Source organism: Vanessa tameamea, chromosome 21 (genome assembly GCF_037043105.1).
Source record: "Vanessa tameamea isolate UH-Manoa-2023 chromosome 21, ilVanTame1 primary haplotype, whole genome shotgun sequence".
In the NCBI taxonomy this organism is placed as follows: domain Eukaryota; kingdom Metazoa; phylum Arthropoda; class Insecta; order Lepidoptera; family Nymphalidae; genus Vanessa; species Vanessa tameamea.
The window spans coordinates 464,501-489,323 of NC_087329.1; the positions used below are offsets into that span (position 1 = coordinate 464,501).

The window sequence follows — 24,823 nt, forward strand, 5'->3', positions numbered from 1 at the left end:
AAGGGTACAGATCTCCATAAGAATAACACGATACTATACATATGGCAAGTATATAAATATTCTCAATTAGAAATTTTGAAATGTTTTTAATGACACCCCAATTAAATACAACTTGACGTTATAATTATATAAATTATATTTACCTTGTTATATTAAAACATATAACGTTTCGCCTGACTTTTTTTTTTATTCAATCAGACTACGGCTGACTGATTTCATTTATTCATTGCTTCAGATGACGACAGAAAAGCGAGTGAAAGATGCTGTTCATTGGTTTATGGCAGAGTTAACTTCACGAGTTGTTGCCGAAACTGGTATCCCGAGCGATAGATTCCATCTTGGTAAAATTATCCTACGTAGTCTCAAGGATTATCCTGACGCTGTGATGCAGGTCTTGTTGCATACGTTTATAAGCACTTGGAGTATTTTCAATCTAATTCACTAGAAAGATCAACTGGAACAGAAACGTAATTTTAGACAATTTTTTGTCGCAGATCGTTGGATCGACTGGTGAATCAGATACAAACGCCAATATATTAGGGAAATCAGTTAAATGCGCTAAATGCTTTCGTAATTTTGGACTGGAACCGGGAGATGTCATAGTGCTAATGGCACCGAACCACGGAAGTCTATGTGTACCTTTCTATGCAGCTCTGTACACGGGGGTTATTATCGCGGCTGTTGATATGACTTTAGGAGTCAGTAAGTATTTAATATTTCAGAGCGTTGAATCGATGTGAATAGTCGATTCTGGTTTTATTCAAGTAAGTAGTTCGAATTTTGTTTTATCGAATGAACATTGGAATCGATTGATCTATCCATTGGTACCTGTCGTGAACTTTACAATACGAATAACGTAAAAAACACTATTAAAAATATTAATCATATTATGGTGGAGAAGTGGTAATATTAAAATTCTAGATAATGTTAAGGGCTAAGCTCTTCGAGATAATGTTAAGGGCAAAGGACAGATTAAATATAAACGTAAAAATGACGCAAAGAAAGCTTTGAGTACCAGTGGAACCTTCATTCAGAACCGGTGGTAGCTTCACGTTTCATACAATTGAATGCTAGTAAAAGCCTATTTGATTTAAATTAATTTTCATTCCAAATCGCTTAAGTTAAGCAATAATTTAGTAATATTATATGACGGTGCGCGCCAAATGCGGTGCCATCAAATTGATTTATGCCGAAATAAACTGTAAGGTTTCGATTATTGGAGGAGGGTGAGTGACGCTTGCTCTGTTAGAACGTTTGACGGTTGATATTTCTATTAAGATTAAAAAGGCAACGAATAACGGGCGGTACTGGCGGTGTATGTCACGCGAACGGATCGCCGACGTCTATAATTGGAATCCTAGTTAATTATACGATTTAACCATTGGAAATTATTGTACGAACATTACAACATTATAATTTAACGATACCAAATTTTATTTCCGGAATTAATTACAACATTCCCGCGCCCTCGTGATGAGTGAAATAAATCCTATATTAAGTAACAGAGATGATAACGGCTCCTGTCAATAGCCGAGTGTCTTCATGTTTGTATTTAATATTAATATTTGACGACTGATAGTGAAGTAACTTATACATTTTAATTGTAGACAGAAATTTATAAATTTGCAATCTGTGATTGTACAAATACATATCACTATATATAATAAATCAAATTTCTCCCCGTCTGTCTGTCTGTCTGTCTGTCCGTTTATCTAAGCTTGCTAACTAACCGAATGGATTTTCATACGGTTTTCTCCAACGGACGGTAGTTTATTTATTGTATTATTGGGAAAAAGAGATGGCCCAGTGGTGCGCGTGAATCTTAACCGATGATTTCGGGTTCAAACCCAGGCAGGCACCACTCAATTTTCATGTGTTTAATTTGTGTTTATAATTCATCTCGTGCTCGGCGGTGAAGGAAAACATCGTGAGGAAACCTGCATGTGTCTGATTTCAATGTAATTCTGCTACATGTGTATTCCACCAACCCGCATTGGAGCAGCGTGGTGGAATATGCTCCAAACTTTCTCCTCAAAGGGAGAGGAGGCCTTAGTCCAACAGTGGGAAACTTACAGGCTGCTAATGTAATGTAATGTTAGGAAATTATTACGGTCTTGAATAAATTGGCCATAGTAGGCCCATGTATACCCGGGCGAAGTTAGGACGGGTAGCTAGGGAAACAAAAAGAGTACGTTATAAATTGTGTTTTCATTTTAGAGGAACTACAAGGCACTTTCAGTGTTAATCAACCAAAACTAATATTTTGTCAAAGCGAAAAGGCACCAGACATACAAGTGGCTCTCAACGAAATTGACCTAAACGCTACTATTGTTACTTTCGACAAAGGAGATTATCTTTGCAGCCTGAAGGAATTCGTAGATAGATATGCAGATGACGTACCTATTGAAGAATTTAAGTAAGTTTTTAAAATCTTTTGACCACATTTTACCTACTGTACTTTATACGCAAACAAAAGGATTAGTTTTTACGACATTTGTGCAATTGTTGCTGGTACTTTCGGTAGACTCTACGTTTAAGTGTTAATAGGTATTAAAACCTTAATAGCACAATAGCTTACAGGCCGCCTAACAATGCAAAATGGGGCAGGTTCGATCCTGACCTCTTGGACTGTTGTAATCCGCAGGTTCAAATTCAGGAAATTAAGACAGTAATGAACTAACGTGGCAATCGATAATGTTATTTTGCTTGTAAGATTCATTAGGAAACCTAAAGCAACAGCCTTATTTGCAGTAAGTAGCTCGTTAATGGTCTAGTGCTATCCTAAGGGAAGTTTTCTAGAATGTTTTGTTTTATTATTAACAATAGATATGGATTTATTTATCAGTTATTTTCAACCTTATTGCTATGTGTTTTAGGGCGACGGATTTCGATGCGGAAAATGCAGCTGCTTTCCTCATATCCACCAGCGGTACAACTGGCTTGCCCAAAGCTGCTGAAGTTTTGCACAAAAATTTCATCATTTCTTTACCGATGATATGGTAATGTAAAGCCTATAAATATCTTACTGCTGGACTAGGATTTGCTGTGTTTTTGTAGAGATTTTATGGCGCTTATCTCACTATCTGTTGCCCGCAGCTTTGCTTGCGTGGAAGTTGAATATATTTACAGATTAACTTAAAATATTACGTTAATTGAAGACCTCTTTGTATACCAAATTGTGCATTATAACCCATAGAGGTAGAATATCCAAAAAAGCGTAAATACGTATCTCCTCATCTTTGATCAGTAGCCTAAAAATTAAGTTACATGCTTCTAACTTCAAAAATGACATATCCACACAAACATTCAACACTTATTTCACAATCCCGTAGGGGTAGAACATTCAGAATTCCTAAGTGGGTGTCTACTCAATAAAACGATCCTAGTCACAAAATTTTATGGACCTAATTTTATTAGTTTACGCTCGGCGATGATGAATAGATTAGGTATATAAATATATAAAAACTAAATAAGCGACGAATAAAATTCATAAAACATTAAATTATTTTGTTCTTTAAGTTATATTTACTTGTTTCGGAAAATTGCACGATCAATACAGAATTGGAATATATGGAAATGTCTGATCTACACATCTGACAGGTCAACGTTTTGCATATTTATTTTGACAACTTATTCAATAGTATTGGCATCTTACCAGGTCTCGCTTCGACACATTTCCACGTCCAACGGAAATGGTTCTGGTCGGATCTCCTCTACAATGGCTGACGGCAATTATACACTTTTTAGGATCTCCGATATTCAAGTATACGAGGTTGCAATCGTCGTTGCCTCTTACGCAAGAGCACGCACACTACCTTATTAATATTTACAAGGTCAGTATTTCACATTTAATCTTTTTCAAGATTTAATTTAAGAAGTCTTTGAGGAGGAATTTCAGTACTGACTATATTTCAGTGGCGACAATCTATCTCCATAACATGTTATTAAGAGATTATTTGTCTTCAGTTCTTAATTTCCGGTAAAGTTGCCTTTTTTAAAATAAAACCAAGTGTTTTTATATGATTAAACTTTTTTTTTACATTTGATCTCTTTTCCTCTCTATCTCTCCCTCTCAACCGTACCAGTAAAATAATACCTGAAAAATTGGTTACGCCTTCTTCTTTTCTAAATAAGTGCATAAATAAACGTAAATAAACGCCTTAATAGCGATCGGTGCTTTGAAATTCTGTCAGGCGGATATTATAATAATTATTTGCTTATGTAAAATCTATATATAAATACATATATCAATATGTTTCAGCCAACATATACCATAATGAGTCCAACATTGATTACGACGTTAATAAAAGAAGTTAATGGAAAATGTGACTTATCCTGCTTCGAGACTATATTTTTGGGAGGCAGTGCAGTTCCTTTAGCACTTATAGATAATATTAAGGTACGGTTATACTGAAGAGTATGTTTGCATGCGCTAATATCAAGAACAAGTCCACTTCGGTATTCTTCCATTACATAACCTGTTTATCAATATAGGTATCTAAAGAATAGAGAGGTATACATATAACCCAAAACTTTACCTCACTACGCTAAGCTACGGTTTAGTTAATATAATAGCAAAAGTTGCAACACCAAGAGGTTCCCTTATGATATATATATGTTGGCGGAAAATCACGTATTTAAGAAAAACACGTGCAACGGAAATTATTGTTTTAATTATTTTTAATAATTGAAAACTGTTTGATTATAATTTAATAATATTTAGTGAATTATATATATAGTGCCCGCCGGTATCGGGAGACTCGTTCGAGCCGTCGAAGCGATCGGACCTCCTCAGTTTGGAATAAATCAGAGAAGAATATTTCCTGAGTTTAATTTTATACCTTCGAGGATGGATAGAAATCCAAACCCTGACATTCGTGACGTCAGCAATGCTGACGTCATGTTTTTTAAAAACAAGCTGGGACAAGCTACTCCGTCATGTATATATATTTATTTATATATTTACCACTGAGACATATTGTGAATTATAAACGCAAACTCTGCATGGATACTGTAAATGATTTACCGTAAGCCACCGTGTTAAAAGGTCCAAAGGCCCATCTTGGGTTTGATTTATTTCTACTGTGACAAAATGAACTCGAAAATTCATTACGTGTCTAACTAATTAAACAGAATCGAAATAAAGATATTTTATTTATTCAACAAAGCTCATTTAAGCACGTTGGAATCGTTTCACAGGATTAACGTCGAGGATTCCTAAATAATTGAATCTCAGTATTATATTTCAATAATGCTGAATTTTAAAATTCTCGAAATATAGCACTTATGTTTCTACTCGCATCCAAATGATAATTTGCTTTATTTTTATGTAACTGTAGAAAATTTCGCCCAACACTGAGGTACTGAACATTTTTGGTATGAGCGAAATAGCAGGCGCAGCGTTTCATGGGGATCCAGCGTACCCAGCCGCATGCGGGAAACCTATGACGTGCTTCCAATATCGTGTAAGTTGCTCAAAAAAATTGCATATTATAGTATTCAATAGCATATGCCTGGACTTCTTCGTTAGTCTCTTGGGTTCAAGTAAATAAGCCAGAAATTCTCAGTTACATCCCAGAGTTTGAAGGTTGCCAGTGTTGCACTCCTGTGCTTTGGAAAGTATGTACAGCAGTTGACTTGACAGACTCATCGGATTGCATCGGCACGTACACTTTGCGCACAGTTGGCTAGTCTTCCTTGAAAACGGCCAGCGTTTACAAAATTGATCAGGACGTTATATATATTATCATGATAAATAATCTTTATTATGTGCTTAATTTGTGTTTATAATTCATCTCGTGCTCGGCGGTGAACGAAAACATCGTGGGGAAACCTGCATGGGTCTAATTTCAACGAAATTCTGTCACATGTGAATCCACCAACACGCATTGGAGCGGCATGGTGGAATATCCTAAACCTATCCTAATTTTCTCTTCAAAGCAAGAGCAAACCTTAGTTCAGCAGTTGGAAATTTTCAGACAGGTTGTTATTACGTACTAGACGGAGTTACTTTTGCATTTATTATATTAGTATAGACTGCATACATAATTAAATAAACAAATCAAATAGGGCATACATAGAGCTCATAATTATGGCAACCAATAATGGTGGAAACAAGGTTAGTAACTATTTAAAAGTACATTCATATTTCAGATAATTGATATTACTACGCAAGACGATATCTACGAGCCCAATGTTCCAGGAGAACTTTGGATTAAAGGACCAAGCATTTTTAAGGTACGAAAATTTAGGAAATTGAAAACCAATATGAGTTGGTAATAACAACCCCAACTCCAACACGATGGTGTTCTAATGTCGTAGAATTTCATTATACATATGTAGACCTTTTCACGATATTTTCTTCCAAATTTTTTAGCACTAGTGACTGACTCCGGCTTCGCATGGGTGCTTTTTATTAATAAAGATAATAATGTGATAAATAAACAATTTATACCTTATCGTATTCAAGAATAATGTAGATTTCTAACAGTTTTCATTTTTTCGAAATAGTTCATTAGATCCGCATATTCCGGACATATGCAGGGGACATACAAACAAACAAACTTTACCTCTTTATATATTTATTATATAAGACGAAAATTAATTGGAACTTACCCAAACGTAAACCCCTAACCCTTCGTTTAGATTCAGATGTTTCAGCTACTGAGGCCTTTCAATATTATATTTTAATTCTAGGGTTATTACCACAACAATGCAGCAACAGAAGAGGCATTCGCTGAAGGTGGATGGCTTAGAACAGGCGATTTGTTCTATAGAGATGAAAACTGGAACTTCTTTTTCTTAGAACGGATAAAATTGCTTTTAAAATATAAGAGCTATCAGGTAATGGGGTCCTGGCATTTATACAAAACATATGGCAAATTATCTTTTAACAATTATTGTCAAACTTATGGTACAAACTCTTAGTTTCAATTTTCAATAAACTGCTGATTCGTAAAATAATTCATTTTTTAAATAATTACAACATTACAATTTCTCATCACCTATTATGAAATATAATTTTACAAACATTTGATTTAATTATTATTTTGTTTAGGTCAGCTTACACATTAAAAATGAAGCTTTAACATTAATCAAGCTTGTCAAAAAAAAAAATACAAATTGCGATTGACGTGTTCTTCAAGAGATGTTTCAAAATATGATTAAGTACACAGAATATTTTTTTTATCTGAATAATTTCTGTAATGATGGTGATTTCTGAAACGAAACTTCAGAAGAAATTGATATTTACAAATAAGCTACAATAATTGTAGTTAAATTTGTGTTTGTGACCATTTTTTTATCCTCATTTTTGTTTCCCTTAATGATCTGTTCCCACTTCACAATTATCACTCAGTACTTCAGCCTCGAAACTCATCTCAAAAAAATATGTATAATTTCTCTCTCATTTTTTTTACCACAGATATCTCCAGTAGAAGTTGAGAATGTCATAAGACAACACCCAGGGATCCTGGATGTCGCCGTGACGGGCATCCCGGACCCCGAATGTGGGGATTTACCCGTTGCTTGTATCGTTCCAAGAGAAGGCTTCGACGTTACAGCAGAAGAGATTAAGGACTTAGTCAAAGGTAGACTTCCTACATTATATTTATTTCATTTTCTAAAGTATGTAAACGCCTAAATAAGCCATCTGATGGTAAGCGTTCACCATTTCTCATAGGCATTCGAACTGTAAGAAATATTATCTATAAACCAACCACCAACGAGCCACCAACTAACCTAGGGACTAAATTGTTATACTCCTTGTGCCTATAGTTAATTTGGCTCACTCACCCTTGAAACTGAAATCAGAGTGGGCGGTCCCAAATGGACTTGCACAAAGCCATTCAAGTGACTTAAAACATCCTTATGTACTTAAATGAATTTCAGAATCCATGTCAAATGAGATATAACTACTCAAATTATGATAGAGAACACGAAAAAGTGACCATTGATAAAAACTTTGTAGGCAAGACAATGAACTTACTCAAATAAACAAATAATAATGAGGAAAGAAATAATTTAAAAAGCAGTATATCTTAATAATATCGATTCGTAAACAACAAAGTAATAAGAAATAGTTCAGTATCGTCGTCTATTGTCATTGACCGGTGAGAGTTTCTCGCGACCCAGTCTGTTTGGGTAACACCCTGGGTAACCCACCATGGTCATCGATTATTATAATGTCAGAGGAAAGAATATAAAAGCTTAAGTAGTTTTTTTAAGCTGTGGTAGTTCTTTGTAATTCTATAGTCAAGGTTCAGAGAGTTTAACTAAGCTGTTCCACGTTTTCTTTCACAGCCGACGAGACGATATATGAACACAAATTGAGCATATGGTTATTATGCGAGTCTTTTTAGATTTTAAACCGCAAGTCTTCGGCTAAGATATGCGTATTTTAACTATTTTACCAACTCCGCTCTTGTCATGTTTTCCAAATTATATATAATGAAAAACTGTGGCTTTTAATTTACAGAATCTCTCTCCGACTCTAAGCAGCTTCGAGGTGGAGTTATCTTCATGAACAGCATCCCAATGACAGCCTCGACTAAGGTCCACCGAAGAAAATTGAAAGAAATAGTTCAAAATTTAGAAAGACATTAAGATATAGTTTTAACTAAATTAAATGTTAATTGTCTCATTATAAATTAAATTATTTTTATTGAAATCTTTGTATATAATTTTATTGTATATGTACATGTAATTAATATTGATTCTTTATATATAATTATTTATTTAAAATAATCAATATTGGTAACATCAATGTAACAATACAAGATTATATATACATAGATGATAAAATCAAGGGTAATAAATAATCTTTGTAATTTAATTGGTGATAAGAAAAATAATGATTGCCTACTGGTTCTTATATGCCTTCTGATTCGATATATTCCGAGCTGATGGTATTATATATTTATTTTAATATTTACATATATAAAAGCGAAATGCCAGTCAATAAGGCCCGTGAAGGTCAAGTAATTAGTATCATTATGATTTTTTGATATGTGGTTTCGGACGTTAAAATAATAACAAATTAAAATATTCAACCCTCTGGGGTGAACGCTAGGGAGTTGAGAGGGTGAAAATATAGATAAGAAAGAAACTAATTACTTGACCTTCACGGGCTTTATTGACTGGCCTATCACTGATTGATGGCACGTAGGTTCCTTATAGGGCTTAGACATCCACTAAGAACTAATTACGCGTGGTCATGATTTATACATTAACTATTTTTAATTAATATTTGTAAAAAAATAATAACTTAATGTCAATAATTCTCATGTAAATAAAGGTTTCTCTTACATATAAAAATAATTTAATTAATTAAATATAATAACACACTAGCATTAATCTTCATGTTTGATTCATTATTTTATAAAGTGATTAGAATTAAAAATAGAATTCTATTATGTTTACTCATAGCAATTTTTGTACTGAATGCCGCAATTCCTTGCGGCACAATATATGTGTATATAAAAAAATTGAGCGCGCGATCTCCTGTCACTGAAGCTTGGGTTTACTTTTAACGCGATGTTTGCTTCGGACATGACGTTTTAGTTCATTTCTGTTATTAGTTATTATTGATTTAAATTATTTTATTTTATTGTTATTTGTTTATTTTTAAAATCGAAAAAGATTAAAAACAAGTTTTCCTTTGAATATTTAATATTTAAAGTGGTTATGCAATGTTACGTGAAAATAAGGAAAATGTTTACAGATAACCGTTGGGTTTAATATCCGCTCTGAACGTGTCATCAGAACAACTAATGTGCGTCAAGTTTCAACAGAACCCGTTCATTGGCAAAAATACAATTATTTCTCTCAGATTTTATTTTTTGTTTTAACTAGGACTTTTGATGTATACCTAATTTTATTAAACAAAATAAACACAAATCCATGTCTGGTGTATAAAATCAATAATTCCTTATTTTCTTACCTTTAGATACATGATATATATAGTTTTTTTATGATATAAGTAGGCGGACGTACAAATGTGCCACCTGATGGCAAGTGGTCACCACTATCCATAGATAAAAAGGTTAAGCATTCCTTACATCGCCAATGTGCCACTAACCTTGGAAACTAATAAGATGTTAAGTCTCTTGCGCCTGTAGTTACACTGGATTACTCACGCTTCAAACCAACAATAATGGGTACTGCTGTTTGGCGGTAGAACATCTGATGAGTGGGTAGTACTTATCCCTACCACGAAATAAAGTAGTTTTACAATTTTATCGAAAATTGGTGGACTTCGACGATTAAAACATGGACATGCTCCTGAGATTAGCTCGAAATAATAGCTATACAGGTGGAAAATTTCCTTAAGTCCCTTTAATAGGTAACCTATACGATGACCAGCATATTATATTAGATTATGTTACCGCGAAAATAGATGAGTTCTCATTATGACGCACGAATTTAATTACAAATAATGCATATCATTATACATAATTACATTACATTCTTGATTGTGAGTTACATTGATTACATTTTTTTTTTTCACACAGAATTAGATGTGGAAAATATAAACGACCAGTGTTTATTGATACCTTCGCCTGCATAATTACTGAAGTGAAAAACTAGTTGCAGACTGATGAATAATGACTGAGGATCATTAAAAAGATAATGAATCATAATGCTATTGATAGTAATTAATTATTATTGACCTGCACAATAAATGGGCGCTCCACGAGAGTATCATTTTAACGAAGTGAAGGCGAGTTAAAAATATGTAGGTTTACATATTTTTCCCTTTAAAATTTTAACGATTAGAGAAAAAAGGTATCAAATTAACACAAACGAAAATATGTTCCATGCTTCCGCGATGTTTTTTACGAGATGATTCATAAACGTAAATCATTCTAGATATCCGAAAAAACCACAACAACGCGGTTTTTAAGGCATTTTCTCTGTAGGACCAGCATTAGCCCGCGGTTTTTCCGAACCGATACGGATTGGAAACCTTCAAGAAAAGAGTATACACATTTCTTAAGGATCGGAAACAGATGACAGACGAGCCGCTTGCTAGTTTGCCAAATGTATCATTATATTTTTATTTTTTTTTTAATTCTTATGTCATTTCAGTATGACTTGACAGGGTCTGAACTCCCAAACTTAAGTTAGGTTAGCCACCAAACAAGATATTATTCGTAATTTTTTAATGGACTGGGTGATAACGGATTGAAATAAAAAAAAAAAAAAATTAAATGATGTGTTATTTTAATAACGTCAGACTGTACTCACACCTAGTAACATAAACAGTTGAAGTTGAAATAATAGGGTGTAATGAAAAACACACGCAAATCTGTAGTAATAATATTATTTCTTACAAAACATTTACTTTGCTCGTTGGTAGACTTTCAGATATCAGGTTGGTGGTATCTAAGAAATGGTTAATATTTCTTACAGCGTCAATTTCTAAGGGAAGTGGTGGTCAGTCTATTTGCTCGCCGGCTTCGAGTTCTATCTAAATTAGTTTTTTTTTAAATTTTCAAACAAAAAATAGGTAATGAGTAAAAAGGAGCACATTTGACGTGAAGCTTAATTTATAAACGTTCCGCTTAGAAACGAAACAAATTAAATCTTAAAAATGTACTCATATCGCGTGTTACCTGCTTGCCGCTTTTTTTTATTTTCTATTTAAAAAATAAATTAAGACAACATAATAAACGGGGAAATGCCGCTAGCATTCTTGCCACCACTCCACGCGGTCAAGATTTATACAGTAATTATTTTTAATTCATATTTGTATATATATTTAAGCACTTAATGTTATCTATTTTTTTTATCAGTATTTGTTAAAATAACTGTATCAATTTGTTCTTTAATTTTAATTAAATATTTTATTAAAGTGTAAAAAAAAACATAATATAACAATAAAATTATTATTAGGCCCTTGAATATTATCACAAATTATTTAGTTGTATTTTTACTTTAATAATAAATAATAAAATAAATATTTAAGGGGCTATTTTTGCTAACAATTAATGATAACTTGAAATATTCACAAAATATTTAGTTTTATTTAAAAATTAAATATTTTACAGAAAATTTACTTATATTCAATGTGCTTCGTTATGCACTTTTTTAGGATTCCGTACCCAATATAAAATTTGTGTACCTTCTGTTGTTTACCTAGTCAATGGTAACAACCCTTCCTAAACGAGTCCGAATCGCACTTCCCGTTTTTTATAAATTGCTCTGCGACTAATGAAATGCTCTGCGAATAATTATATGATTTGATTCTCGGAATTAAAATTTAGACTCTACATAAATTGTAAAAAATGTTTAAAAGAAACAGCATCCAAACACCTTATCACCATTTAAAGTCGGTATTAAATATTGAACAGTGATATTCATAGACGCGAATAGAATTGCACTGCAGATACGTTTAGTAGTGATATACGTTATAATTTGAAAATTTTCCTCAATAAAATCCGTATTGAAATAGTTTTTTTTTTTGTTGAAACATTCAATGGGTTTCATTGATTGCACCCTAAACTAAGAAGACCTTAAGGATCAGTGCCCTCCCAAACAGTGATTACATTTCTATTTACTTAAAATAGTATGCGAGTTAAATAGAGAGTTAAACTTGAACTTAATATATATGCTTTATGTGTTCTCTCTCTTTCTGTGTGAGTGTTTGTGTATGTGCGTGTAAGAATTTTACTTGGTGGCAGGCCTTTGTGTAAGCCCGTCTGGGTAGGTACCACCCACTCATCAGATATTCTATCGCCAAACAGAAGTACTCAGTATTGCTGTGTTCCGGTTTGAATGTTGAGTGAGCCAGTATAACTACAGGCACAAGGGACATAACATCTTAGTTCTCAAGGTTGGTGGCGCATTGGTGATGTAAGGAATAGTTAATATTTCTTACAGCGCCAACGTCTATGCGCGGTGGTGACCACTTACCATCAGGTGGCCCATTTGCTCGTCCGCCTACCGATAACATAAAAAAAAAACCTAGAAAAACTAGTATAATAACATAATTAGCAAATTAATACCCATAATAAAGTACAATGAGAGATTGGTCTCTTAATGCAATTTATGATTTAATTATGACATAAATTCTGCATAGGCCTGTCCAGTGTTACAACCAGCTTAAAGGTGAGAGTCATTTCCGGAGATATAATAAACTGTTTCGGGATTTACGTGGTTGTAGAAACTTAGTAGTTTAACGTGTATCAAATGATATTTTTCCTTAAGCGCAAATTTTACCTACATATTTATTACACGTATTCATCGTATTCTTCGCAAACACGAGTCGACTTCTTCGCAGGGTAGTTGCTCCGTACTTTTGACAGTATTGTTATTATTCGCGGTCGATTAATAATAGTTTAACGAGTTTTATGAATACGAGTACTTACTTCAAATAAATATCAGTATGGATTCCAATATCGATACGAGTATCGGTCAATTGTTGTTCGACAAAATGAAGACGCACGACAATGTTATATGCCAGGTATGTAATCAAATTTTTAATTAATCAATTGTTTTAAATTTTAAATTTGTACCTTAAAAAATAATAGATATTTATAAAAGTATTCACGTCGGTTTAAAGTTTTCATAATTTAATCGAAATTCAGTTCGATAGATTTTAATCTACGGATAAATAATTCATTCAATTTTAAACAATATATATATTTGTTTTATGATATCGGTAGGCGGACGAGCAAATGGGTCACCTGATGGTAAGTGGTCACCACCGCCCATATACAATGGCGTTGTAAGAAATAAGGATGAATACTGTGGCAACTATGTTTAATTAAAAAACTACGAGTCGATATAAATTCATAAATAAATGTCGCGTTTAAGGGGATGGTCGTCAGGTGTTCGGCTTAAAAAAGTAGCTTATGTTTCTCCTTTAGGTTCAAGCCTGCTTTCAATTGGTTTAGTATAACTAGACAGACCGACAAAGTTACATTTGCATTCATAATAGTAGTATAGATTTAACAAATAATATGATTCAAAGGATTTTTAAAAGTATATTTAATTTCGCTTGGGTACGTTTTAGTACTTATTTCTTGTAACGAGTATAAGTCAATTCGAATGTAGAATGCCTTAAATTTTTATTGAATAAAACATTTGATTTCTTAGATTGACGCCGCAACAGGCGAGGAGGAATCCTATGCATCAGTTTTATCTCGTTCTATTAAGATGGCCAGGGCTTTGAGAGCATTCGGTCTGAAGCCTGGTGACGTACTTGCCCTAGGAGGCAGGAACCATGTGAATCTACATATTCCATTTTACGCAGCTCTCTTCAACGGTTTGCCGATTGTCGGTATTGATCCGTTTTTTAAATATGGTAAGTTTACTATCTGCACTATAAGAACGCGCTCGTACCAATCGTGAAATGATGGAAATGGGTATATAGTGATAAGCTATTTTGGTACTCGTGAGCCGAGATGGCCCAGTGGTTAGAACGCGTGCACCTTAACCGATGATTTCGGGTTCAGACCCAGGCAACACTTCAATTTTCATGTGCTTAATTTGTGTTTATAATTCATCTCGTGCTCGGCGGTGAAGGAAAACATCGTGAGGAAAATTGCATGTGTCTAATTTCAACGAAATTCTGCCGCATGTGTATTCCACCAACCCGCATTGTAGCAGCGTTGGAATATGCACAAAAACCTTCTCCTCAAAGGAAGAGGAGGCCTTAGCCCAGCAGTGGGAAATTTACAGGCTGTTAATGTATGTAATATATGTATGTATGCTTTAAATATGAATACTATTATAGTAAATATCATAAATCACTTCTTGACATGTCTCGGTCTTATTAGGCGGCGAGTTTTGAGTTTGTTGTTACATTTCTAATACATCTTACAATATGATTGACGAGCTTTATAATTTCTTTGTTTTAACCTTAGCAATTGGAAAACGGTAATCTTTAATGAAAAAGCGAGATAATTGTTTTACGCGCAATAAAAAATGCGTGATATTTATCACAGCAATATTTTACGGAAATGATTAAATTAAGTCACATAACAAGACAATATTATAAATTAAATTTCTCCGTCTTGTGTGTTTGTATTGCTACAAACTTTTACATACGTACGTGCCTTGTTTTTTTATTTTATTTTGCTTTGTGATGTATCGTTCATTCTAATACAACCTTATTGTACTTACCTAATTAATAGTTTTTATTTTACATTAAAATTCTCATAAAACCTTCATCGTTATTAAAATTTTCCTTAAATGAAATGAATACCGTAATGTTGAAGATCTAGGCCAATGATAACGCGTCAAAATCAATGTCTGTTTGTCCTTACAGATCCTTTGATTAGAATAGAATTTCGATTCCATCATTAGGTCCAGAAAAAATTGAAAAACAGAAAATGTTGCCAGTGCAAAGCCAGAGACGTTCGCGAACTATAATTTTAATAAGTAACATTTATTTCAGACGAAGTTCGCACACTCTTCAAGCTGACTGAACCTAAAATAGCATTTTGTCAAAGTGAGTCCTACAATACATATTCCGAAGTGGCTAAGGACCTGGGGCTGACTACGAAGATAGTAAGCTTCGATGAAGGGGAACACTGTTCATTCACGGAATTCATTGATAATTTCGATAACAATGAACCCGAGGAAAAATTCAAGTAAGTTTCTAATTCCTGTATCTATCAATTCGAAAGATGACCAAGTCAATTGTTTGTTTAATTAAATTCCTTTTAGTGAGATGAAAGTTAACATTTCAAGGTCAAATTTGAGTACAACGTTAATATGTGCTGTGTCTGGGGAAAGTTTCTGACGCCAATAACGTTGTAAATATTGTTGAAAATTTTAACTAATATCCATGTTTTTAACTACCCAGTGTTCGATGTTGTTTTGTAGAATATTCATTTATATTTGTGTTTACGTAAACTTGTTTACGTTATTCTATGTAAATTGATCTGCCCAAATTCTTAAATTATTCTATTGAGCTTTCTCTTCATTATCAAAATGGCCGCCTCGCTTTCATAGATAGAATGCTCCGCTAGATTACCAGTAACGACACTCTTTTCAAAGAAATGCCTTCAAATATATAATGTGATATTTAATCGTAGGATTGCAGACTTCGATGTTGACAAAATATACGCGTTCCTGGTCAGTACGAGTGGCACCACCGGAAAGGTAAAGATAGTCGCATTCAACCACAAGCCCTTCCTGTTGAAAATAGTATGGCTGCTGCGTCAGTACAACTACGACAAACAGTAAGTATGACAAATTACTATTATTAATTTAACGTATGTTTATATTCTATGCAATTTTCCTTAATTAACATAATACTGATTTTATAAAGTCACAAGATCAAAGTCTTTTAACTTTTATAATGTTATCTTACAATCCATATCGAGCTTTGAAGTCAGGCAAAATACCGCAGGAAACCTCAATTAAACACTACGAAAAGTTTCAATTTCATTGAGAAAGAAATTATAACTAATTAAATAATTAACAAGACGTGATGCCCCAGTGATTAGGAGACGTTGAATTTAACAGAAGATTACGGGTTCAACACAACACACAACTGAGTTTTCAAGTGTATTTGTGTTAATATTTCATTTCGTGCTCGACGGTGAAGGAAAACAGCGAAAATAAACTTGAAATATGTTAGATGACATTACATTTGTTTCGATGAAGACACGTTGGAGCCGCGTGGTGGAATAAGGCACAGGCCTCATACTCAGAAGGCCTTTTACCTACTAGGTCTTTTACTAACTGTTTTTACTTTTTTAACTCTGAATAGTGTGATATATATTATATAAATATATATTTTTAAGAGATTTAGTTGCATTTAAAGATCAAATTTGAGAGCAAAAGTTTGAATGACAAGATTCTGATCCGATTCTGTTAACTTTGCTACATGTGTTTTTTTCTTCTAAATAGCCCGAAAAAAATTGTCCTGAATCTATCACCCGTGAATTGGATATCGAATTATTTTATGTCCGTGGGCAACGTGATTATTGGAGATACGAAGCTACAGACCTCAGTACCCGATAGCTATGAGCACATTATTGATATCATCAACAAATATAGGGTAAGTAATATATTATACTTTAACCTAAGCCTCGTAAAATATTTTATGATGAGGAAAAAAGATTTTTATTCCCATCTTAATGTTATATTATTGTAAATGGCTTTCATAGTAACATCTTTGTAACGTTTTGTTATCAGTGTTGATTTATTGTGATATTAAATCTGTCTGGAATGTATGACCCGTCAAACCTCAAACGGTATCTACGTATTAACGCCACTATAACAAAAAATATGCGAATGCACCAAAATAAGTTAGGGACTACCTACCTTTTTTACAAAGTAGGTTAGGGTTAAGGTTAAATTCGCCGTTCCTGAGTTATTAGCAAAAATAAATACTGTAATTCTAACCTTAAAATTATATATAAATATAAACATAACAGATGGTATGTTTGTGGTATACCACAAGGAACGTATATAAGTCAATGAGATCAAGAAATAAGATATACATCATATATTAATAAAAACGTTTATTTTATTTACTAATTATTTAAAACCTTTAATATATTTACAGCCTGTCCAAGGATTGTTCAGTCCACCGTTCGTGACGTACCTCGTAAGCCAGAAAGACAAAGTCGATCTCACCTGCTTCAAAAATATTGGCATCGCTGGCTCAAAAATTTACCCAGGAATTATGGTCCAGTTCAAGGTAATGTATATATTAATAAACAATAAAAAACAAATATAACCTGTAAGTCTCAGTGTTGGGCTAAGGGCTGAGACTGGCCCTCACCACTTTTAATTGGCTTTGGAGAAGGTTTGAACCTTATTTCACCAAGCTGCTCCAATGAGTATCTTAGTAGTTCAAACGTTCAAGCCACTGGGCTCTCGGTTCTAAAATGATTCACTGAGGATAAAATTACAGTCATTATGTACAATCAGATTATTCAAATCGCATATCAAGGTTAATTTTACAAGCCCATTGGCTTTACTTGTATATCAAACTTGGTAAACAACGGGTAAACTGTTCAACCGATGTCAGTTCTAAATTGCATCTTCCATGTTTCTATTAGACCATCACGTTTTTCAAATCGGGGCATTTCGTCCGCTGCATCCTGCTCGCAATTCATTGCTAGTCTGTAAGATTTCTTCTGAAATGTAATGAGTATATACTTCAAATGATATTATCATTATTGAAGTCAATATCGAATATCACCTCTTAAATTTCACGATCGTGTTCTGCGGTGAATTTCGAGTTTGATTTTAGTAAATATCTCCGCAGAACTGGACGATAGAAAGAAATCTTTTTTAATACATTTATAACATATTTAAAAAATACCAAGATACATTAATAGAGCAAGTATTCTTTGTTAAGAAAATTTTGAAAATGATCAATGATTCCAGGAATTGCTAGCCAAAGATGCAATTTGCTTGGAGGCTTACGGTCAGACAGAAATGATGGGATCCGTCTTAGCCCCCAATCCTACAGGACCAAATGAGAGCTGTGGAAGACCCTTACCGATATACGCAATCAAGGTAATTAGATCATATTAAAAGTAATAATATAAGGATTAAGTTAGCTTGGTGATTAAAATAGATATCGAGTATTTTAAAGGAAAATAATGAAGAAATCATGAAGACACATTGTTTACAAACGGGCTGCTGGATAATGAGATCTTATGATCTTCGCCCATAGATAATAACACAGTAATTGCTACAAGAAATATAATGACCTAAATGATCTTGATGACTGAAATGTCATATCCCCCGTAATCACAATCAATTATGGTCGACGACCTCCGTGGTCGAGTAGTGTGTACACCGGTTTTCATGGGTACGCCACTCCGAGGTCCCCGGTTCGATTCCCGGCCGACTCGATTTAGAAAAAGTTCATTAGTATTCTATGTCGTCTTGGGTCTGGGTGTTTGTGGTACCGTCGTTACTTCTGATTTCCATAACACAAGTGCTTTAGCTACTTACATTGGGATCAGAGTAATGTATGTGATGTTGTGCAATATTTATTTATTTATTATAGTCAATTCAAAAACTATCAACTAAACTTCCAGTTTGGTAGAATAAATGAAATGATGATCTAGGCGGGTCTCATCGAAGCTTACCAGTATTTTGTGTTTCTAATTCATCATTCAATTCACAAACATAAGTGCAATCTCTAATCTCCCTCGTTTTTATAAGCCGATGGGATGGATAATCTCGACAAAAAAAAAACGCAATTACTTTTAAGTTGTCCGGGTTTTAAACCTCGGATCTTGATAACGCTGTAAAAGCCACTAGACCGAGGGGGGATGTAATATAAAGATAAAACGAATGACACGAAGTATTGCCGGTACGAGACACGTGGCACATAATAACATCCCACCTGAGCGCAAATCAAGTTACATATAAACAAGACGAGGAAAACCTCAAAATGATTCATCACAATAAAATGTGATCTGACAAAACATCGGCCCGGTGTGACTTGCACTATCGCAGGAATTTCGTGGGAAAATATTTAAGTCATTAAACATAACCGTCATTTTAGTCATTTAATAGGAATTAGTGTTAGGTCATTGGTCAAAATTCGTCCGCTATACATTGTTTCGAAAGGTAGGAAAAATGAAGTTAATGGACCTTCTTATTGTTGCAATAAAAAAACCCGAGAATCAATTCAATTCTTAGTTGAATGGCTTTTAGTTGTACCGACAGGGCACAGATTATTTCGGCAATGTCACTTAGGATGGAGAAGACAAGAAAGAGATTGATCGGTATGGTTGAGGAAACAAACTCAATTAAATTTTGAAGACTAGCATAGTAGTAGCAATTTCCTTGTTAATCCTTAACCTAGAACAACACAGACATTAAGGGTTAATAATAAGGTAAATTAAAAATAATTGGTAGTACTCTAAACTATATATAATAAAATATAACACTCAATTGGACTTCACAAAAACAATTCACAACTTAATTTTATTACATTTAATATATTTACATAAAAAAGAGCAAAATGGACTAAACACAAACGTCAACAAACATTCAACATTTATAGGGCGAGGGACTTTAGGATTTTCATGCGTTTTATTGGTCTATTATTTGACAGTGAATGTAATTAGTACAGTTTTAAGTGTCATATGTCAAAATGACAGGACCCGATGAAATTATGGAATAATCAAATACTACCTTTAACATATTCATGAGTCATGGCTACGCTACGCAAACAGAAACTAATTAAATAAATTAATATTTATTGATTTGTTGCATTTTTAGCTGATCGACCCAAAGACTGGCTTGGAAGTGAAAGAGCCGTACATTACAGCTGAATTATGGGCAAAAGGACCGAGATTTACGGTATGTTAATTTAAAAAATCAAATAAAGTTTGTTAAATTACTTATTTAAAATATATAAATTAAAATTTCTTCATTCAGCATAGATGCATGATTTTTTTTTTTTTGATTGGAAGAAACAGATTTAGGTAGAAATTCAGCGGTTTTGTCAGAAATGTGTGTTTTTTAACCACCTGTTCGTTTCGATCTATCGTTTCATTCCAAAATCATCCCAGTGCTATCATCTGAGAAGTCCTTAATGTTATAATAGACTTTAGCGCGCGAACGCTCTTTAACAGATTTTTTTAACCTTGCAATAGAAACATTGTAAACTCGGTACTATTTAAAGGGATCGTTGTAAAACCGTATACATTTCCCCACAAAAGAATTACGAACCTTATGTATATAACAGGAGTAACAAGATTATGTTTGTCTATTGTATTAAAAGCCAGCACATCACAATTTCTAGAAAAAATATATTTTACGAACATTTTAATATCAAATCAAATCAAAATAAACTTTATTCAAGTAGGCTTTTACAAGCACTTTTGAGTCGTCATTTAACAAACTATTTAAAGTAATGCTACCACCGGTTCGGAATGTAGATTCTACCGAGAAGAGCCGGCAAGAAATACAGATACATATTATATTTGATTGCGTTTACGTAATTATTTTAATAACATAATAATGTAAATTATATAAAATACTAGCGACCTGACCCGGCTTCGCACGGTATCAATGCTCATACTTAACATAGTACAGAATGTCTTTCTATATAACGTTCACAGCTTTTTTGTCATTAGACAATACAAACAGCTGTGTCCCTGCATTTTAAATCTGTAATATCTTCGAATATATTCATGTAAATGACCTGCTGTAAAGAGTTATATTGATCTATATTAAATGCCTAATGTATTTAAGGTATTTAATTGGATAAGGATTAACGCTGTTTTGCTTAAAATCGCTTCGTAGCCATTTCCCGTAAAAGTAAAGAAAAACAAAAATGGTTATTATGGGTTATTCCTAAAAGATAGACATATATCATCACGGACTTTTTTGTAGACCTTTTCAAGATGTACAATACTGTAGTACATTATTTTGATCTATATCGTAGGGTTTAGCCAACGTTTGCAATGTAAGCGCAAAAAATGTGTTTATTTACGACATCACATTAGAAACCTCTAAAATCATCCGTGTTGTTCTACTATATTATGTATGTATTATACATATAATCATATCATCTATTAAAAACCGCATCAAAATCCGTTGCGTAGTTTTAAAGATCTAGGCATACATGGGGACCGACAGACAGCGGGCACCGTCTTTGTTTTATACTATGTAGTGATTTTCAATCAAAGTACATTTTAATTGACACTATAATTTTGCACGATCATTATCTCCTTTTCCTTATAACATTTAAATGATCTATTATCTTTTATCTCGCTATAATATATGTGATATTCACGATACACAATCTTGTTCGTTTGTATAAGTAATTTGTGGTCTGTATTTTCCTGTAATGAGGACTGGAGTGTGTCAGACAACGTGTGTTTTTCTTAAGTTCCGCTTTCTTGGTTGCTGAGATTGTACTGCTGTTAATCTCGAAAAGTTATTCCCATATATGATATACTAGTTGCCATCTGCGGCTTCGCTTGTTTTAGGAGTTAGTCGTCAGGTTTTAGGTATAAAATACGAAAAAAATCACAAATTGACGAAAAAAACCGCTGGCTTTCTTTCGCCGGTTCTTCTCATGTCGGAGTACTTTCTGCTCCAAAATGAGTAAGTGTGCTTCTATATTGGATAAAGGAATTTTATATGTTTTCTTTTGACATAAAAATTAATATCATGCTTCCACCTAGTTTCTTAAATATGTATATATATCCATATATTTACTTTTAGGAATATTACAATGATCCCGAGGAAACTGCGAAGGCGTTCACGGAAGACGGCTATTTCAAAACGGGCGATTTATTATACAAAGATGAAAATGACAATTACTTCTACGTGGACCGGCTTAAAGCACTCATTAAATACAGAAACTCTCATGTGAGTAACTATATAACTTATATTATGTACCAAAAAAGACGAGGAGGAGAGGACGTTATCCGGTATATGTCAGAGCCATTGGTTTGGATATATTATGTACGTGACATAGCAAAATTTGAATATCGTTGCTTCCTTATTTCACAGTATGTTAAACTACCGAACATTTCGAAACTGCTCTTCGTTTCAAAATAGATAAAAGATACCTTTTATTTTATTTTTTTTTAATATCGAAATATAAGGCGTAATACTTATCTTAATATCATTTTGAATATTTTTTATCGACATTTTTACGTAATTGATACGCGCAAATCACGATGGAACGCCTTGGTCGCCTTATAAATTAGTCCAGGACGAGACTTTGTGCTGAACGACCCTGTGAACTGAACTGAAACTTTTCTCCGCAATTGGCACGGGTGGGTTTCCGCGCAGCATATTCATCGGAACGCCCTTTCGAACAAGGTCAATGACACAGATCTACCTCTTTTTATAATAATATGGGTGACCTTTTGATAAGTAGCGACCACCGCCCGTAGTTATACTGACTCCCTCACCTTACAAACCGGATCACAACAATACTAAGGATTGCCGTTTGACATCTGTACCCTTTTAAGGGTCTACCTTTGGAAGTGTAAACCCTTAAAAGGGAAAATAGGAATATTAGTAATTCGTTAAAAATCTATAAAATGTATTTTGTGTACAGGTAATACCGATGGAACTGGAAGAACTAATAAGTACGCATCCTGGAGTGAAGCACGTCTGTGTAATTGGTATCAGTGATCCCCTCGACGGCGAGAGACCAGTCGCTTGTGTGGTGCAAGAAAATGGTAACAAAGTCAGCGCTCAGGAAATAAAGGATCTTGTTGCAAGTGAGCGACCTTTGTGTTATAATTCAATATCCGCTCTGAGGAAAGTCTACTGCCTCCTGAGTCAGTCCAAAAGCGATTGAGGTCTGTCAAATCGTCATCGAAATTGGTCAGAAGTACATTGTCACCATAAGATATTAATAACGCGATAAACCTTTAACAAAATTATAATTATAGAAATTTATTTAATTGGTTTTCCAATTGTATAAGTTAGAATTATTTTATGAATTAATAACATGAATGACAACTTTGATAGTTATTTTACGTGTAAAAGTCAGACAGAGTCAGATAATATAACTATAAATATAAATATTGCCTTTGTACCCAAAGGAGTCCCGAATCTAAATTTCCTGAAACGCTTGTCAAAGTCAGATTTACTAATATTACTAAACACTAAACGCTCATTGGTCGTCTATCGCGTCATCGCACGCCATCAACCAATTAGAATTGAGAGTAAAGATAATCTGACATTGATCTACGGTTCAAAAACTGAAGGTGCATAAATAATATTCAAGCAAATGGACACGTTGCTTCTGTATATTAAGCCTTCACAAAAAACTTCTTAGAACTTAATTTTTTTAATTTTTTTCAGATAAGCTGTCAAAAAACAAACAATTGCGCGGCGGAGTTGTTTTCCTCGAGAGTTTACCGTTTACGTCATCACAAAAAGTTGCCAGAAACAAACTACAGCAGATGGTTAAAAGTATGACAAGAGAATAATAATCCTTGTAATAGGAGTGTATTAAATTTTAAGAATCTAAATATAGTGGCCGCTATCTTGATATCCTATATCAACTAAGTAAAAAGTAAGCCACTTTTGAATCATGTTATGTAACATGTCACAGCTTAACAGCCGAAATAATAAGATCTAACTGAGGTCTACAGTGCGATAATGTAAGAATTCACATCGTATGTCACTTGTGATATAATCACACCCTTTTTATAGTGGAACGATATTTTGATACGCGTATCCTAAATAAATATCATAATTATTGTGGTCAATGTCGTATATCACAATCTGACATTTAAAACCCGCGTTTGTTCGTGAGTTTCGAGTTTCTTGTTACAGAATAGCCCTTCTGCAGAATTCGCTTCGTATCTCACTCGTGAAATATTGACAAGCGGCTGACAATTATTATAGTAAACGTCACATACCATATTCTGAAGTATCACGGTCATGTTCCGTAATATATGTTCGTATTACGAATCATAGCTTCTTACCCCAGACTAGACTCTGATTATGTTGTTGTTAAATAAGATTAAATAAGTACTTTAATTTATATCGTTGTTTTTTTTTTGTTTAATTTAAGATTTTGTTTAATAAAAACAACTTTTAATTTCAATTAAGTTTTTCTATTTTTTTTTCTATACTAACTGAAAATTATTTTTTTTACCTAGTTCCCCTAACATATTAAATATAATACAGAGACGGATAAATGTTGATATATATAAATAATTAGTCCTATTAATAAGTTATACAACAATATAACGTATTTTCCTCTATATACCTATATATATAAGGAAGTTTCCAATTACAATCAAATTATATCTATATATAACTAACACAAATACATTTAAAATCATAAAGGAAAACCTTACATTTGCAACATACACTTTATTTGAAAAAGTAAAAGACTCGGTTT

General features: G+C 33.5%; 2 protein-coding genes across 2 annotated transcripts; both read left to right on the plus strand.

Annotated features, from left to right (window-relative positions):
* Nucleotides 1–203: 203 nt before the first annotated feature.
* LOC113395218 (luciferin 4-monooxygenase-like) lies at nucleotides 204–8,633 on the plus strand. Its single transcript, XM_026632782.2, has 11 exons — nucleotides 204–391; nucleotides 495–702; nucleotides 2,218–2,416; nucleotides 2,877–2,999; nucleotides 3,659–3,833; nucleotides 4,262–4,399; nucleotides 5,340–5,465; nucleotides 6,154–6,237; nucleotides 6,697–6,843; nucleotides 7,424–7,589; nucleotides 8,477–8,633. The coding sequence occupies exons 1-11, from the start codon at nucleotides 236–238 to the stop codon at nucleotides 8,602–8,604; spliced, it is 1,650 nt and encodes a 549-aa protein (XP_026488567.2). The 5' UTR covers nucleotides 204–235; the 3' UTR covers nucleotides 8,605–8,633.
* Nucleotides 8,634–13,272: 4,639 nt separating this feature from the next.
* LOC113395220 (luciferin 4-monooxygenase-like) lies at nucleotides 13,273–24,523 on the plus strand. Its single transcript, XM_026632787.2, has 11 exons — nucleotides 13,273–13,465; nucleotides 14,101–14,308; nucleotides 15,404–15,599; nucleotides 16,047–16,193; nucleotides 16,867–17,017; nucleotides 17,528–17,662; nucleotides 18,358–18,489; nucleotides 20,215–20,295; nucleotides 22,171–22,317; nucleotides 23,018–23,183; nucleotides 23,773–24,523. Exons 1-11 carry the CDS (start codon nucleotides 13,388–13,390, stop codon nucleotides 23,898–23,900), a joined length of 1,569 nt encoding a protein of 522 aa, XP_026488572.2. The 5' UTR covers nucleotides 13,273–13,387; the 3' UTR covers nucleotides 23,901–24,523.
* The last annotated feature ends 300 nt before the right edge of the window (nucleotides 24,524–24,823 follow it).

Bases quoted from the DNA above. Each gene is read 5' to 3' on its own strand.
- LOC113395218 (XM_026632782.2), top strand. From the start codon at position 236: ATGACGACAGAAAAGCGAGTGAAAGATGCTGTTCATTGGTTTATGGCA. The intron at 4,400-5,339 runs GTACGGTTATAC...ATGTAACTGTAG, and splicing joins CACTTATAGATAATATTAAG to AAAATTTCGCCCAACACTGA. The intron at 6,238-6,696 runs GTACGAAAATTT...TTTTAATTCTAG, and splicing joins AAGGACCAAGCATTTTTAAG to GGTTATTACCACAACAATGC.
- LOC113395220 (XM_026632787.2), top strand. From the start codon at position 13,388: ATGGATTCCAATATCGATACGAGTATCGGTCAATTGTTGTTCGACAAA. The intron at 18,490-20,214 runs GTAATTAGATCA...TTGCATTTTTAG, and splicing joins TACCGATATACGCAATCAAG to CTGATCGACCCAAAGACTGG. The intron at 23,184-23,772 runs GTGAGCGACCTT...AATTTTTTTCAG, and splicing joins AATAAAGGATCTTGTTGCAA to ATAAGCTGTCAAAAAACAAA.